This window comes from Asterias amurensis, chromosome 5 (assembly GCF_032118995.1).
Source record: "Asterias amurensis chromosome 5, ASM3211899v1".
NCBI classification, from domain to species: domain Eukaryota; kingdom Metazoa; phylum Echinodermata; class Asteroidea; order Forcipulatida; family Asteriidae; genus Asterias; species Asterias amurensis.
Genome location: NC_092652.1, coordinates 25,659,253 through 25,673,641, shown reverse-complemented (window position 1 = coordinate 25,673,641; position 14,389 = coordinate 25,659,253). Strand labels below are relative to the sequence as shown.

Genomic DNA, 14,389 nt, shown 5'->3' with positions numbered 1-14,389 from the left:
TTAGAAGGAGGAAAAATGTTTTTATTGAAATTTGTTGAAATTACCTTGGTGGATTGTTTGCATGGAGCAATACTCTAGTTTATTGCTACATGATTTGTTGACATCTCTGATTCTCAAACTTTCGTTACCGTTTTGCATGAAAAGTAAAAGTAATTTAGTAATTATACTATAAATAGTGATGTTTTCAGCACAAAAATACCTTGAATAATTCAATTGTAATGTCAGTGCAAGTTGGGCGCTGATGATCGGAGCATGATCGGAGTTACCCGCATGATACGTAAATAAATAGGGCTAAATAACAGAATTGAGTTTAAACTTTTGGCAAGAAAAACATCCACCAATGTCCAATGAGAGTTACTTAAAAACTTGAACAATATCAGTAACTATTTTTTAATACGGCCTTCTTACTTCAAAAAAGACGAGAACAAACTTTCCAAAAAGGAGCGAACTAAACATGAATCTCAGTTGTTTTGTAATGAAACTGATGGTTGTCTAACTTGGGTCAATAGAGGGCGCTGTGCGATGTTGTTTTATTTACACACAAAAATCACACCTTACATTGCAACAAGTGGCTGGGCGCGGACGTGGTGTGTGTGTGCACAGAGCTAGCCAGCAAATCTGACAAAATACAACACTTGATAATCGAGTTATAAACGAGTTGCTTCTTTTGATCCCTATTTGGTAAATATGATGCTCATTCATTTAGTATTTTTGTCACATAATCGGAACAAATTACAAAATATTGTATTGATTGAGTGGAGAGAAGTAGAGACTGGACGAGATCGGAGGATCGAGTGTCATCATTCAAATTTCAATAATTATCATGATGATGAGAGTGTCTGCCATTTTGTTTAATTTATTAAAAGAATGATGATTTATGGTTAAATTAATAGTTTACAGTACACATTAAACTGAACCTCCCATCCCACTAGCATTTATGACTGCATGACTAGCATAAATTAAAGGCAGTGGACAGTTTTGGACAGTAATTGGTAATTACTCAAAATACAGTCATTTGACCAGTTCGGGATCATTGACCGGTTCGGGATCACTTCAACTTTGCAATAACCAAATAATTGTATCACTTCTCATTATTACCAATTTCTGTTGATAAATGTGAAGATTAACACCCATTAAACCAACAAATCCCCAAAAAGGTGCCAAACATCATCAGCAAATAAATTATGGCCGTTTTCCTGAAGGTTGTCTGCGAAATTGATCATTTTTTTGTTTAAAAATGTTGGTTGAAAAACACTGGTAAAACTTCTTACCTTTAGAATTGGAGTGCCGGGGCAAAAAATATTTATGTAAAATGATAAGAATGTGTAAAAAATAATTCCTGTAAATGCTGTGCAGTCATCTTGTTTTTTTGAGGAGACGAAGTTACCAAAATCTTCTTTGGGGGGACAACTTGCCCTTGACCAGTTCAGGATCACTCAACATCTCGTTGCGTCAAATGGTGCCACACTAACTTACTAAGTAAGGTAAAATCATACCACTGCAGTAGAAAGTTTTTTTAGTTGATTTTGAGAAACATTACTTAATGTCCCACAATTGGATATTAACAAATTCTTGTAGATTTTTTTTTGTGAGAAAATTAAACTTGGAGGGGTCAATAATGCTTTTTAGGTTCGCTTCACTTCTTCATTTGCCTTTGCTGTTGTTTTGTGGTTTTGTCGCTGGGTTTTTGCGCTGCTATTGAAGACACTTGCATGACATTCACTAAAGAAAGGAAGTCCAAGTCCATGCCAACACACCTCTGAAGTTTTGTGTCCTTGAGAGACAGTTTTATGAATGGGAGTATGGGTTTGCAATAAAGTGCACTCTACTGATTCAGAATAGATTCAACTGATCCTGAACTGGTCAAACAGGTGACGATACTTTTCTCAAAGCCCCTTCGAAAGGACTAATCTTTTTTTGTCAGTGAACACTTGGTGAGTTTTATGTCATGTTTAGGTAAACTGATAAACTTTTTTGTTTAAGAAATCAAAGAGATTGCAACAAAAAACAATGTGAATTCAAAAAGTGATCCAGAACTGGTCAAACGACTGTAATTATTATCATACCTTACCTTACTTAACTTGGTTAGGTAACGAGTAATGGGGAGAGGTTGATGGTATTAAACATTGTGAGAAACGGCTCCCTCTGAAGTGACGTAGCTTTCGAGAAAGAAGTAATTTTCCACAAATTTGATTTCAAGACCTCAAGTTTAGAATTTGAGGTCTCGAAATCAAGCATCGGAAAGCACACAACTTCGAGTGACAAGGGTGTTTGTTCTTTCATTACTATCTCGCAACTTCGACGACCGATTGAGCTCAAATTTTCACAGGTTGGTTATTTTATGTATAATGTTGAGATACACCAAGTGAGAAGACTGGTCTTTTACAATTACCAATAGTGTCCACTGTCTTTAAAGCCATTGGACCCTTTCGGTACAGAAAAAAAAAAAAAGTTCACAGATTTACAAATAATTTACAGGGTTTACAGAAGGTAATGGTGAAAGACTTCTCTTGAAATATTAGTCCATGAAATGCTTTACTTTTTGAGAAAACGGTAAAACAATATAAATTCTCGTTAATGAGAATTACGGATTTGTTATAAACACATGTCATGACACGGCGAAACGCGCGAAAACAGGAGTGGGTTTTCCCGTTATTTTCTCCTGACTCCGATGTCCGATTGAGCCTAAATTTCCACAGGATTGTTATTTTATATATAAGTTGTGATACACGAAGTGTGGGACTGGGACAATACTGTTTACCGAAAGTGTATAATGGCTTTAAGTCAATAATTTTTTAAGAGCTTATTAATATTATAGTTTTAGTTTGTTATAATAGTTCTTAATCTTAGTTAGTTGCTCATAAAAGACTCTCTAAACTAAATAAAAACTAGACCCAGTAATGAGTAAATGTATCCATTCCTTTTTTAAATTTGACATTATTTACTAGTCAGTACGAGTACATAGACATTTTAAAGGTTATTTTGCTGTGATGGGATTTCTTGCAATAGTCAGACTTTCAATCTATTTAGCATTCAATCCTGTTGTCATGCAGCTGACGTGCCGTATGCAGAAAAAAACTGCTGGCCAAGATTGGCCGAGGGGGCCTTTTCATGCTGAACATAATGACACTATTCACACTGTGCGAAACTGGATCGCTTTTGCCGAAGAGCTTGCCAAATAAATATTGTCTCAGTATTTTCAGATTTAGTTGCGATAACGTAACCCTTTACAGTGCCATCTTTGAAGCATGTATACTTTAGCTCTACACAAGTACGCAGCGCATACACCAATTTTCAAAGGCTGCACTTAAGGAAGAAGAACTGAAATAGCCAATATTTTATATTAATAGGTGTTTTATTACCACTGCTGCTTGGCTCAGTCTGCTCAAACACAGACACGCTCCACATTGGATTTAACTGAAACTTTCACTGAGTGAACCCATCGCTGAGTATTTACCCTCTTTTATTTACTCTAGGTGAAGTGTAGGGTACGCCATCAATCATAATGTTATCCGATGACACTGAAAATTTGGGGAATGACTTTGAGTTTGCGGAGCAAGATGTCAGACATGGTGAGTATACCAAGTAAAATGAGATGATATTTTATTATAAACACAAATTCCCAAAGCAAAAGTCAAAAATTTACCTGAGCAGAATTTGAACCAGTGGCCCCTGTTCTAGTTCTACAAGTGTATACTGTGCAGTCATTTTGAACAGTGCAAACCTAAACCATACCAATATATTAAACACATTTGTTACTTTATTTCGCAGGCTTCATTAAAAAGGTGTATGCCATTTTGACAGCACAGCTGGCGTTGACAATAGCCATCATAATCCCCTTTGTCTATGTGTAAGTATTATATTCCTATATATAGTAGATGACAATCACCTTTTTTTATGAAAACAAGTTCATACATTTCGATATTTATAATGCACCTGGTATCCATCACAAGAGATACTCATGGTGCATTAACAGAATAATAAACATAAAGAATTTATATACACCCAGCAAGTAGGCCCTACCTGTAAGAAAGACAGAAACTTTCTTTATGAGCTATAAACTTTAGTATACAACAATATTTTGAAAGTTTTCTTAAAACTCCTCAGAATTTATTCCAAAGAAGAGAACAATTTTGAGCAATCTTGCAGGCCTTGAGTTTTGCTCTTTAAAGCAGTTTTCCTCTGGTATATGGGGCACTGTTATGGGGGAAAATGTAAGCTTGGATTGGAACTTTGCAGAAGGCGCCATAGTGCAGGGTGCACCATGCCAATTGCTCGGGGTGCCGTGGGATATTTACAGGCCTGATTCTGGGGAGGACCATGCTTGGCTACTCGCACCCGTTTTTCAAACTTATAATTTTTTATTTTTTTTTATTAAAATGTGCCGAAGAAGGACACACATACCTCAGGAACTAATGACACCTTTTTTTATTTTGAGTTTTGTCTTCTTCTTTTTTTCAGAGATGAGGTTAAAGAATACATGTATCGGAATTCATGGCCATTTTGGGTTGCATTGTAAGTAGACTGTGAAGTCATGCATTTATTCTGTATTTCCTTTGGTAAATAGTGAATACTTTATAATACACTGCATCTGATGAAACAGTTGTTGTAATGAAAGCTCAAGCATTGTTTTAGTAATTAGTTAGTCTTTACAAAGACACTGGACACTATTGGTAATTGTCAAAGACCAGTTCTTGAAATCAATTCTTGGAAAACTGCTTCTTTCTCGAAAACTACCTCACTCAGAGGGAGCTGTTTCTCACAATGTTTTATACTATCAATCTCTCCCCATTACTCGTTACCAAGTAAGGTTTTATGATAATAATTATTTTGAGTAATTACCAATAGTGTCCACTGCCTTTAAGTGCTACTAAAAAAGTGTGGTAAAAAGTAAAACAATGTTATCCTGTATACTTTAGTTCCTCTGGAAGTTCGGATGTCCCAATATTTCAGCATACAATGACAACCTCTTGGTCATGGTTTACAGTCAAGGTTTTGCAATTTACGATGACTGCGTACTCATATGTCCTCCAAAGAGAACACTGTATCCCAGTTCATTTTTGTGGTCTTCTTTTGTCAAGTCGGAGTTCCATGTGATTATTATGACTCCAGAAACTCCAAGAGTTCCTAAAAATATTTTGAATATCAGCCCAAAGTGGTTTACAGTGGTCCTCTGGTAAAATACTAGTTTAAATACCTAAGGCCCACTTAAAATTCTCTCCATAAAATTATCCCCCACTTTCATGCGGACTTTATCTGTTAGAAAATGGGTGCATCACGTTAAAAATTGTTCTTTGATAGGCTTACCCTCTTTGATGTGGATGGTGGAATTATGATCTACTAAGGCTTGCGATAATACCATGTAATGATAATCTCCATTTGAGTTGGGGTAGTTCTGAAAAGAATCGTTTGTGTCAAGTCGACGTTTCGGTCAGTATGCTCTGATCATCTTCTGGAGATCTGCATGTTGCTTAAAGGAACACATTGCCCATGGATCGGACGAGTTGGTCAAAACAAAAGCGTTTGTAAAAAACCGTTTTTTATATAATGCATATGGTTGGAAAGATGTTTTAAAAGTAGAATACAATGATCCACACAAGTTTGCCTCGAAATTGCGTGGTTTTCCTTCTACTGTGCGAACTAACACGATCGGCCATTTATGGGAGTCAAAATTTTGACCCCCATAAATGGCCGACGTGTTAGTCGACAAGGTAAAGGGAAAACCACGCAATTTCGAGGCATGTTTGTGTGGATCATTATATTCTACTTTTACAACATCTTTCCAGCCATATGCATTTTATAAAAAACGGTTACAAACGCTTTCCAAAGACCAACTCGACCGATCCAAGGCAATGTGTTCCTTTAAAGGCTGTATGTCTGACTGATAGAAGGGATACCATGTGGCCCTGTTTAAAGACACTGGACACTTTTGGTTATTGTCAAATACTAGCATTCAGAGTTGGTGTACCTCAACATATGCATAAAATAACAAACCTGTGAAAATTTGAGCTCGATCGGTCATAGAACTTGCGAGATAACAATGAAAGAAAAAAACACCCTTGTCACACGAAGTTGTGTGCGTTTAGATGGTTGATCAAGTTCTAAATATGAGGTCTCGAACTCAAATTCGTGGAAATTACTTCTTTCTCAGAAACTACTCCACTTCATGGACTAATATTTCAAGAGAAGTCTTTCACCATTACCTTCTGTAAACCCTGTAAATTATTTGTAAATCTGTGATTTTTTTTTTTTTTTTTTCTGCACCGAAAGGGTCAAATGGCTGTAAGTACTGATGATGCGATTAGATTTCTGAAGGTTTTGATTTGATGTGTGGCACTCTTTGAGAATTGATTATGTTTGTTGTTTTCGTTTGTTGTTTTTCTCTCTTAGTGCGATGACGTTTATCTTAATCATCGCTCTGTCCTGCTTCACTAACCTCAGGAGGAATTTCCCAATAAACTTCATCTGTCTTTTCTTGTTTGTGAGTATTTTTTTAATTTTATATTATATCAAGTAGGCTTAATTATCACAATGGAAACTGACTGGGTATATTTTTTTTCAAATTTTGGGTTGTACAAATTGACTAGAACCTGCGACCTCCGGATTAACGTACCGGGCTCTACCATCTGAGCTTTCTAGCCATATGTTGGGAGGTATTTTGTCTGTCAATATCTTTGTTCAGGGTTGCCAGTCGGAATTCAAATATGAATGAGCACAAAGTCATCAAATAATATTTGCCATTTGTAATTTTTATTTTGGTTTTATTTATTTCATTTTCACTATTATAAATATCAGAATTTTTTTAATCATTTATTTGTATTTATTATCAATATATTGGTCTTGATGGTGCTCTTTTATCATGTTTACTTTACTCTTCAACAGACTGTTTTTGAGGGTGTGCTACTTGGCATTGCATGTGGTCGTTACCAAACCAACACAATTCTCATCGCAGCAGGAATCACAGCCGTAAGTAGTCCAAGTTATAGCTGATGTTTCTCTTGATTAGATTTTTACAATTTAAGGCACTGGACACTATCAGTAATTGTCAAAGACCAGTCTTCTCACTTGGTGTATCTCAACATATGCATAAAAAAAAAAAAACTTTGAAAATTTAAACTCCATTGGTGGTCGAAGTTGCGGGATAATAATGAAAGAAACAACACCCTTGCCACACGAAGTTGTGTGCTTTCAGATGCTTGATTTCAAGACCTCAAATTCTAAACTTGAGGTCTCGAAATCAAACTCGTGGAAAATTACCTCTTTCTCGAAAACCATGTTATTTCAGAGGGAGCCGTTTCTCACAATGTTTTATATACTATCAACCTCTCCCCATTACTCGTTACCAGGTAAGGTTTTATGCATTTAATTATTTTGAGGAATTACCAATAGTGTCCGCTGCCTTTAAAGATCCTTCATAAGTCTACTTTCTTTCTGTTGCAATCAATTAAAACTGTGGTGTGGTGGCCGAGCGGATAAAAGCACCGAACTCAAGCTTTGCTGATTCTGTTTACTAGCAGAGTGTGGGTTCAAATCCCAGCCTCTGAGCAAAGTGGAAATGTCATGTTCGAGCAGATAAGAGCACCGAATTCAAGCTCTGCTGATTCTGTTTAGCAGAGTGTGGGTCGTGACACTTGTGTCTTTGAGCAAGACACTTAACTATTATTGCTTCTCTCCACCCAGGGGTAAATGGGTACCTGTGATTGATTTAGCCGAGTAGCGCATTTGTTGCACAAGGCTGTACACTCTCCAGGGAGCTGAGATGGTTTAAGGAGTGAATTAACGCCCAGTGGCCAGGGGTGATAATTTGAAGCGCTTTGGGACACCCTTCGGGAGTGAAAAAGCTCTATATGGCTTTTTTAATGTTTTCTTTTTGCTATTCTACCATGCCCTGTTTGTGGAGTCCCTTGGATGAGGCTCTGTAAGTACTATTAATTATGAATTTATTGACTTGATTAATTTCAGATTATAGTCCTTGCCTTGACAGTCTTTGCCTTCCAAACCAAGGTAGGTGTTTGACAGTCTATTTTCTCTGAGGGCAGAGAGCCTCAAAACTTTCTGCTTTCCACACTATGGTATATATTTAAAAAATAGTAGGAAACAGTTTTAGAGTGACTAGCGAGACGCCGCGCTTCGCGCGGCAACCCAGCTAGAAAGCGCTAGGTATAAAATGTTGCAAGTGTAGCGTTGTGTACAGGGGAGGGTTAAAGTGGCTGGGCAGGGTCACGATACAAATCACTGTGGCAAACCACCCATCCTAAGTTAAGACGAATCTTAGTGCTTTGTGAAATCGCACACTTGTCCGTCTTTTTCCGTTTCGACATTATTTGTAGATCCCATCCATATTTTCCAGTTTCCAGCGGGTCCCGATAGTGGTTCTTTCCCAGTCCCGTTTATATCCCGTTTCGTTTATTTTGTTTCCGTTCAGTTTATTATTTTCCTGTCCTATTGATATGAAATATGAGGATTCGAGTTATTCAACACCCTTTTTTGGGCCTATCAGATTTTTTTGACACTGACGATTTTTATTATTCAGATTGATTTCACCATGCTGTCCGGTTTGTTGTTTGCGCTTCTGATTGGACTAATGATCTTTGGAATATTCGCCATCATCTTCCGTAGTAGGGTAAGCGATTTGGGGCGTGTTTGTTTCCAAATAAAGTGTCGCTTCATCCCATCAATAGCCCCCTCAAGGGATTGCGTAGGTAAAGGTTATGTGTCTTTTTACTTTGCAAAATTCACAAGGCAGCAATCTAGATCGCAACGACTTGTTATATTGGTAATATCCCTATGTTCCGACTTCCCTATGTTTCGATACCCCATGTTTCGATAACCCTGGTGTATTTTCCTAACTCTAACCCTATTGTGTAAATTATCAGGTTTTTAATTTTTTTGTTATAGGTTTGTCGGAAAATAGGGGTGTCAGAATATAGAGCAGTCACCGTTATGTTTTGTAATTTAAATTTTTCACAAGCAGCCTGGAATGTCCACAGTTTTGATTGCTCATTTCTATCAAGTTTGAATAAATGGTGTTAAATTTTCATTTAGTTATCAGTTAACACCGTACAACCAATTTGTGAAAAGTAAATCCAATGTGATGGTCACTATGTAGTGAACACAATGAAAAATACCTCGTGATGTGATGTGTTTATGCACAGTCAAATTGGCTTATTTTGGTTGCTTCAACTCAAATAAGCAGTTAATTTTCTGAGCTCTTCAAATGCTTTTTTCATGTTTGTGAGAGTATTTCAAAAGTGTTGATTGGAACTGGTGTGAAATTTGTAATAGTGAGCTTTTAGATTGAAATAAGGAAAGATAATGACTTTGTCTTTAACCAAATATGTGTAATTGGCTTACTACACACTTCCTTAAAACAGCAAAGCTTTGTCATTATAGACTGTATCTAATATCTATCAATATTTTTTCCTTGTGCTATTTTGGTTTTGATTTTGATATATATTTTCCCCAGGTCCTTGATATTGTGTATGCTTCAGTTGGTGCAGTCATATTTGCAATGGTGAGTCCTTAATTTTCACAATAATTTTCTTGTTACTCCTACCCTTAAAGCCATTATACACTTTCACAACAGAAAAACAAATAAAAGTTCACAGATTTACAAATAACTTACAGGGTTTACAGGAGGTAATGGTAAAAGACTTCTCTTGAAATAGTATTCCATGAAATGCTTTACTTTTTGAGAAAACATTAAAACAATTATCAATTCTCAACAACGAGAATTACGGATTTATAGTAAACACATGTCATGACACGGCGAAGCGTGCGGAAACAAGAGTGGGTTTTCATGTTAATTTCTCCCGACTCCGATGACCGATTGAGCCTTATTTTCACAGGTTTGTTATTTTATATATAAGTTGTGATACACGAAGTGTGGGCCTTAGAAAATATTGTTTACCGAAAGTGTCCAATGGCTTTAAAGTATGTCAACAACATTGTTAACTGTCAGAGACCAGTACCCAAGCTTTGCTTGACCAGGCATACATGAAATGACGAACCTGTAAAAGTTTAAGCTCAGTCAGTTGTCCCAAAAACAGGAATATGGTGACTACAAATATTGCTTATGTTTTCGGATATTAATACTATATTTGCTTTGTGGTGGTAACAACGTGTGTGTGTGTCTACTTGGCAGATATTGTGTCAAAACTAATTGGAGACTCAATTACCAAATACTATAACAAATCAAGCAAGAGCTTACCAATGTTTATGCACACACTTTAACTAAGACAAACTATTTAAGTAGTTACTATTCAAACTAGTCAACCGTGTGTAAATTTCTTTTGGGGGGAGTGATACTGTTGGCTCTGTAAAGAGATGGGCCCAATGTCTTGGCTCTGTGTACTGTAAGCAAATAATCTGCACATTAGGGAATGCCGCACTTACCCCAAGCATATTCCACGGGTTAGCAGGGAATTTTGGCTTGTGCGTGTGCGTACCCCACAATACAAGGTATTTTCGCCTACACATTTAGTGCAGAAATTTGACGCTTGCACAGTAAGCAGAGAATGTTGATCGTAAGCACAGAGTTTGGCGTCAGAGCCATGAAACTTGGCCCTGGTGTGGAGACCACCACAACAGCTCTTTTTTTAAGCCAGTACTCCTTCCCAAAAGAGATGTACACATATTATGTGTAATCGCAAGTTTACTAGTTGAAGTTACTTCTTATTTTCCACACCATGCAAAGCGTCAAACATCACTTACAAACTGTTTCTGCCAGGCCTTTGTTTTGTGATATCTTTTGTCATATTTTCACTATGTATTTTTCTTTTGTAAAGTTTTTAAATAATTATTGTAATATATTTAACAATTGTAAATTGTGTCGCAATTCAGCGGTATGCTGCGATGACATCTTTAAAATAAATAAGTCATTTATAAACCGTTAATATTTAACCTAACAGTGTCAAGAAATTTTTTCCTACCAATTGATTTTTACAAACATTCTTTTTTGCTGTCCACAGTACATTGTCTTTGACACCCAGCTGCTCCTCGGTGGTAAACACAAGTACAGCATATCACCAGAAGAGTATATCTTTGCTTCTCTCAACCTGTACATCGATATCGTCCAGATGTTCATGTTGATGCTCTCGCTGGTCAACTCTGCAAGAGGTTAGCTCCAGGGCCCAAATTCATAGAGCTGCTTAAGCACAAAAAAGTAGCTAAGCACAACAAAATTATTCTTACCAAAAATGGATACCAGCCAAAACGCAATTTATCATGTACAATCATTGCCTGGCATCCTGTTAATATTTGCTGAGCAGAAATTCTGTAAGCAATTTTTGTGCTTAAGCAGCTCTAAGAAATTGATCCTTGGATACAGCGAGAGGAAGTGTGTAACAAAACGCGACTCACAAAACAATCCTGAAACAACGCCAAAAATAATACTGGATTAAATGGGAGTCTTTTGAACGCTAGGTGGCAGCAGATTTACCAGATAAATTTACATTGTTTACTTAGTTCTGAGCAATGTTTGCTCCAGGACAGGAATTTTGACCACTTATGTGTCACTTCATGAAAACTGTGACGATGTTGTTACTTTTCAGTGACAACATTGTCTTAAAAGACAGTTGAGACAAAATTATCTTTCAAGATAACTGCAATTGAAACATTTTTTGTGGACATTGCTATCAAAGGTTCAAATCTTACTGTGCTACATTATAGTTTTAGGTGTTTTGGGTTTTTGTGTGTTATAGTACGTCTGTGTGGAGGGTGCTCCTGCAAAGATAAGGCTGTGTCACACAGCAATATTTATAGGCAACTTTCATTTATTTTCAATTATTAATTCTGGTTGGTTAGCTAAGAACTCTCAGAAAAGCAAACTTAATCACTAAACTAGCCAAGAACCCAATGGAGAGAAGACAATGAAGGAAGAAGTTTCAGTTTTAGATGGAGGCAACCGTACTGCTTGCAAATATTAAAGGCATTGTGGATATTAAAGGCATTGGACGCCTTTGGTAATTGTTAAAGACCAGTACTCTCACTCAGTGTATCCCAACATACTGTATGTATAAAGTAACAAATTTGTTGAAAATTTGAACTCAATTGGTTATCAAAGTTGCAAGAGAATAATGAAAGAAAAAACACCCTTGTTGCACAAATTTGTGTGCTTTCAGATGCCTAATAAAAGGCCTGAGTGAAATCTTTTATTATTTGAGTGAAAAACTACCTCTTTCTCATTAACTACGTTACTCCAGAGGGACCCGTTTCTAACAATTAATTTGAGTAATTACCAATAGTGTTTTCTCTTCTTGGAGATTGCCTGGAACTGGTTGCCTATAATTTTCCTGTGTGACATGGCTATTAGGATGCATTCCAATGAAAAGGAAATAATCAACGGCTTGTAAATAATAGCAAATGTTTATTGATGATTAACAACTCAGAGTGGGTTTTATTTGGGAATTATGTTCAACCGTTATCGGCGTATAATGTATTCGATTTACTGCAATATCTGAAGAAGAAAAAAGTGTGCGGTAATTAATTATAAAATTTGTACTATAATGATATTTATTTTAATAACGCACATCATACATTGATATCAAATAATCTATTTATGTTGAATGACCTTGATTATTTATTCAGTTTCGAGGTAATTTAGGTTTTTTGGTTTGTTTTTTTAATATTTAAAAGAAAGCTCGCTATAACAATAAGATTGTTGTCATTGTGGAGGAAATTTAATTTATGCTTAAAAAAATCAACTCAGTACTTGTCTAAGTTTGATTAAACTAATTTATCAACAGAGTGTTTTCATAGCTGTTATGACAGAGTTTTTATGGTGTGACACCAATTTGTTATAAATTCTCAGAAAAGGAATTTGTTCAAATGTTTGTTAAAATAATAACATCAATTGTTATTTTTATGTTTGATTTTTACACACACAATACTTGTGTATACACAAATATTTATGAAAATGTTTGGCATCAAACCAGAGAGTAAACATCATGACGGAAAAAGTTAAATGGTTATCAAAATGCCTCTGAAATGCTATCGAAACTGCTGTAAGCTTTTAACCAAAAGTTTGATTTCCATATTTTTAAGAGTGGTTATCAAAGATATTCCTTCTCTTTAAAAGCTGTACTGCTGTTTACAGGGGTGAGAGTCATTACTAACGAAAAAGTCTGAAACTTGGAATACAAATTCAAAGGTCTGTTGAAATGAAGACATTTCTACAATTTGGTAACCCCTGGGGCTTTAGATTCCAAGGAGCTTTTGGAAACAGTATCCAAAGCACTAGAGAAGTAGACCAATGAGCAGGATTTCTTTATTTGTGGAAAAAATATTGTCTGATTTTCTTCACCAGGCCGACATAAAAAGTCTGAATTCAGCCTAAAGTCTGAGCAATCTCATCCCTGTATTTATTTATTTTTGTGATGTGATTACAACATGAAGAAATAAAATGCAGATTATTTTGCGACTTTTTCTCAGCTTTACAAATCCTTTTGGTGCTCAAATCATATGTACACAACGTACATTGCATACATGCAATATGTATACATGTACAAACTTACGCTGCATGCAGACGACAGAAAGTGCAACTGACGAACATTACATCGGACCAATCAAAACACAGATATGGAAAGACGACACTGCACGTCTATCTAATGAAACCATCCAATGAAATAACTGAATATGTAAAACCGGTTCCTGTCTTTATCATTGCGGATCATGATAAGACAGTGGTCCAGTGTAGCTGACCAACTCGACCAATCATAACGCAGTTATAACGCAGACACCTGTACTGAAAGATTACGTCACAGCACGTTTATCCAATGAAATCATTATATCCATCAATGGAATAGTAATCATGCCTTTTTATTGTTGATAAACGAAGCATGGACGGCCGAATGTAAGCAAAATATTCAATCGTGTTAACAGAATATATCTGACCAAATTCAATATCTTTCGCAAACATTCAATGGAGTAAAACATCTCCCTGATTGGTAGCTGTGTATCCAACAAATTCAACACTATTTTTGAATAGTTGTGTGACAATGTTACAAACTGTGGCCGTCTGTTTGTTTTTTGTTTTTTGTTTGTGTTTTTTAGCATTTTAGGCTTTCCATAGTTTTCCGACCTCCGTTAGAAAAAGCTTGGGCTGGCTCTATATAGACGCAAGCTGTTCTATCATCCATCATGTTCGCATAGCAGCAACTGTTTTCATACCACTTTTCTGTGTTCGGCCGTGCAGTGATGAGACTGACGTCGCTGGCATCAATCCACGACTCTATTTTCCCCGTAGATCAAAAGGTCTCCAACCACTATACAAGATTCTCTACGGCTGAACTAAAGATGGAGTTTAAATTCCATGAGCATTTTTACAATGTCAAACTCGTTATAGTATTCGCGATTTTTCTCTTTATAATTCGAGGCGCCGAGAGTCGAT

At 36.3% G+C, this 14,389-nt stretch overlaps 1 protein-coding gene across 1 annotated transcript; it reads left to right on the top strand.

Annotated features, from left to right (window-relative positions):
• Positions 1-553: 553 nt before the first annotated feature.
• On the top strand, positions 554-13,417 carry LOC139937164 (protein lifeguard 1-like). The gene is made up of 10 exons (XM_071932209.1): positions 554-681; positions 3,477-3,572; positions 3,772-3,850; positions 4,462-4,515; positions 6,391-6,481; positions 6,883-6,966; positions 7,963-8,004; positions 8,534-8,623; positions 9,467-9,514; positions 10,971-13,417. Exons 2-10 carry the CDS (start codon positions 3,506-3,508, stop codon positions 11,121-11,123), a joined length of 708 nt encoding a protein of 235 aa, XP_071788310.1. The 5' UTR covers positions 554-681; positions 3,477-3,505; the 3' UTR covers positions 11,124-13,417.
• Positions 13,418-14,389: the final 972 nt, after the last annotated feature.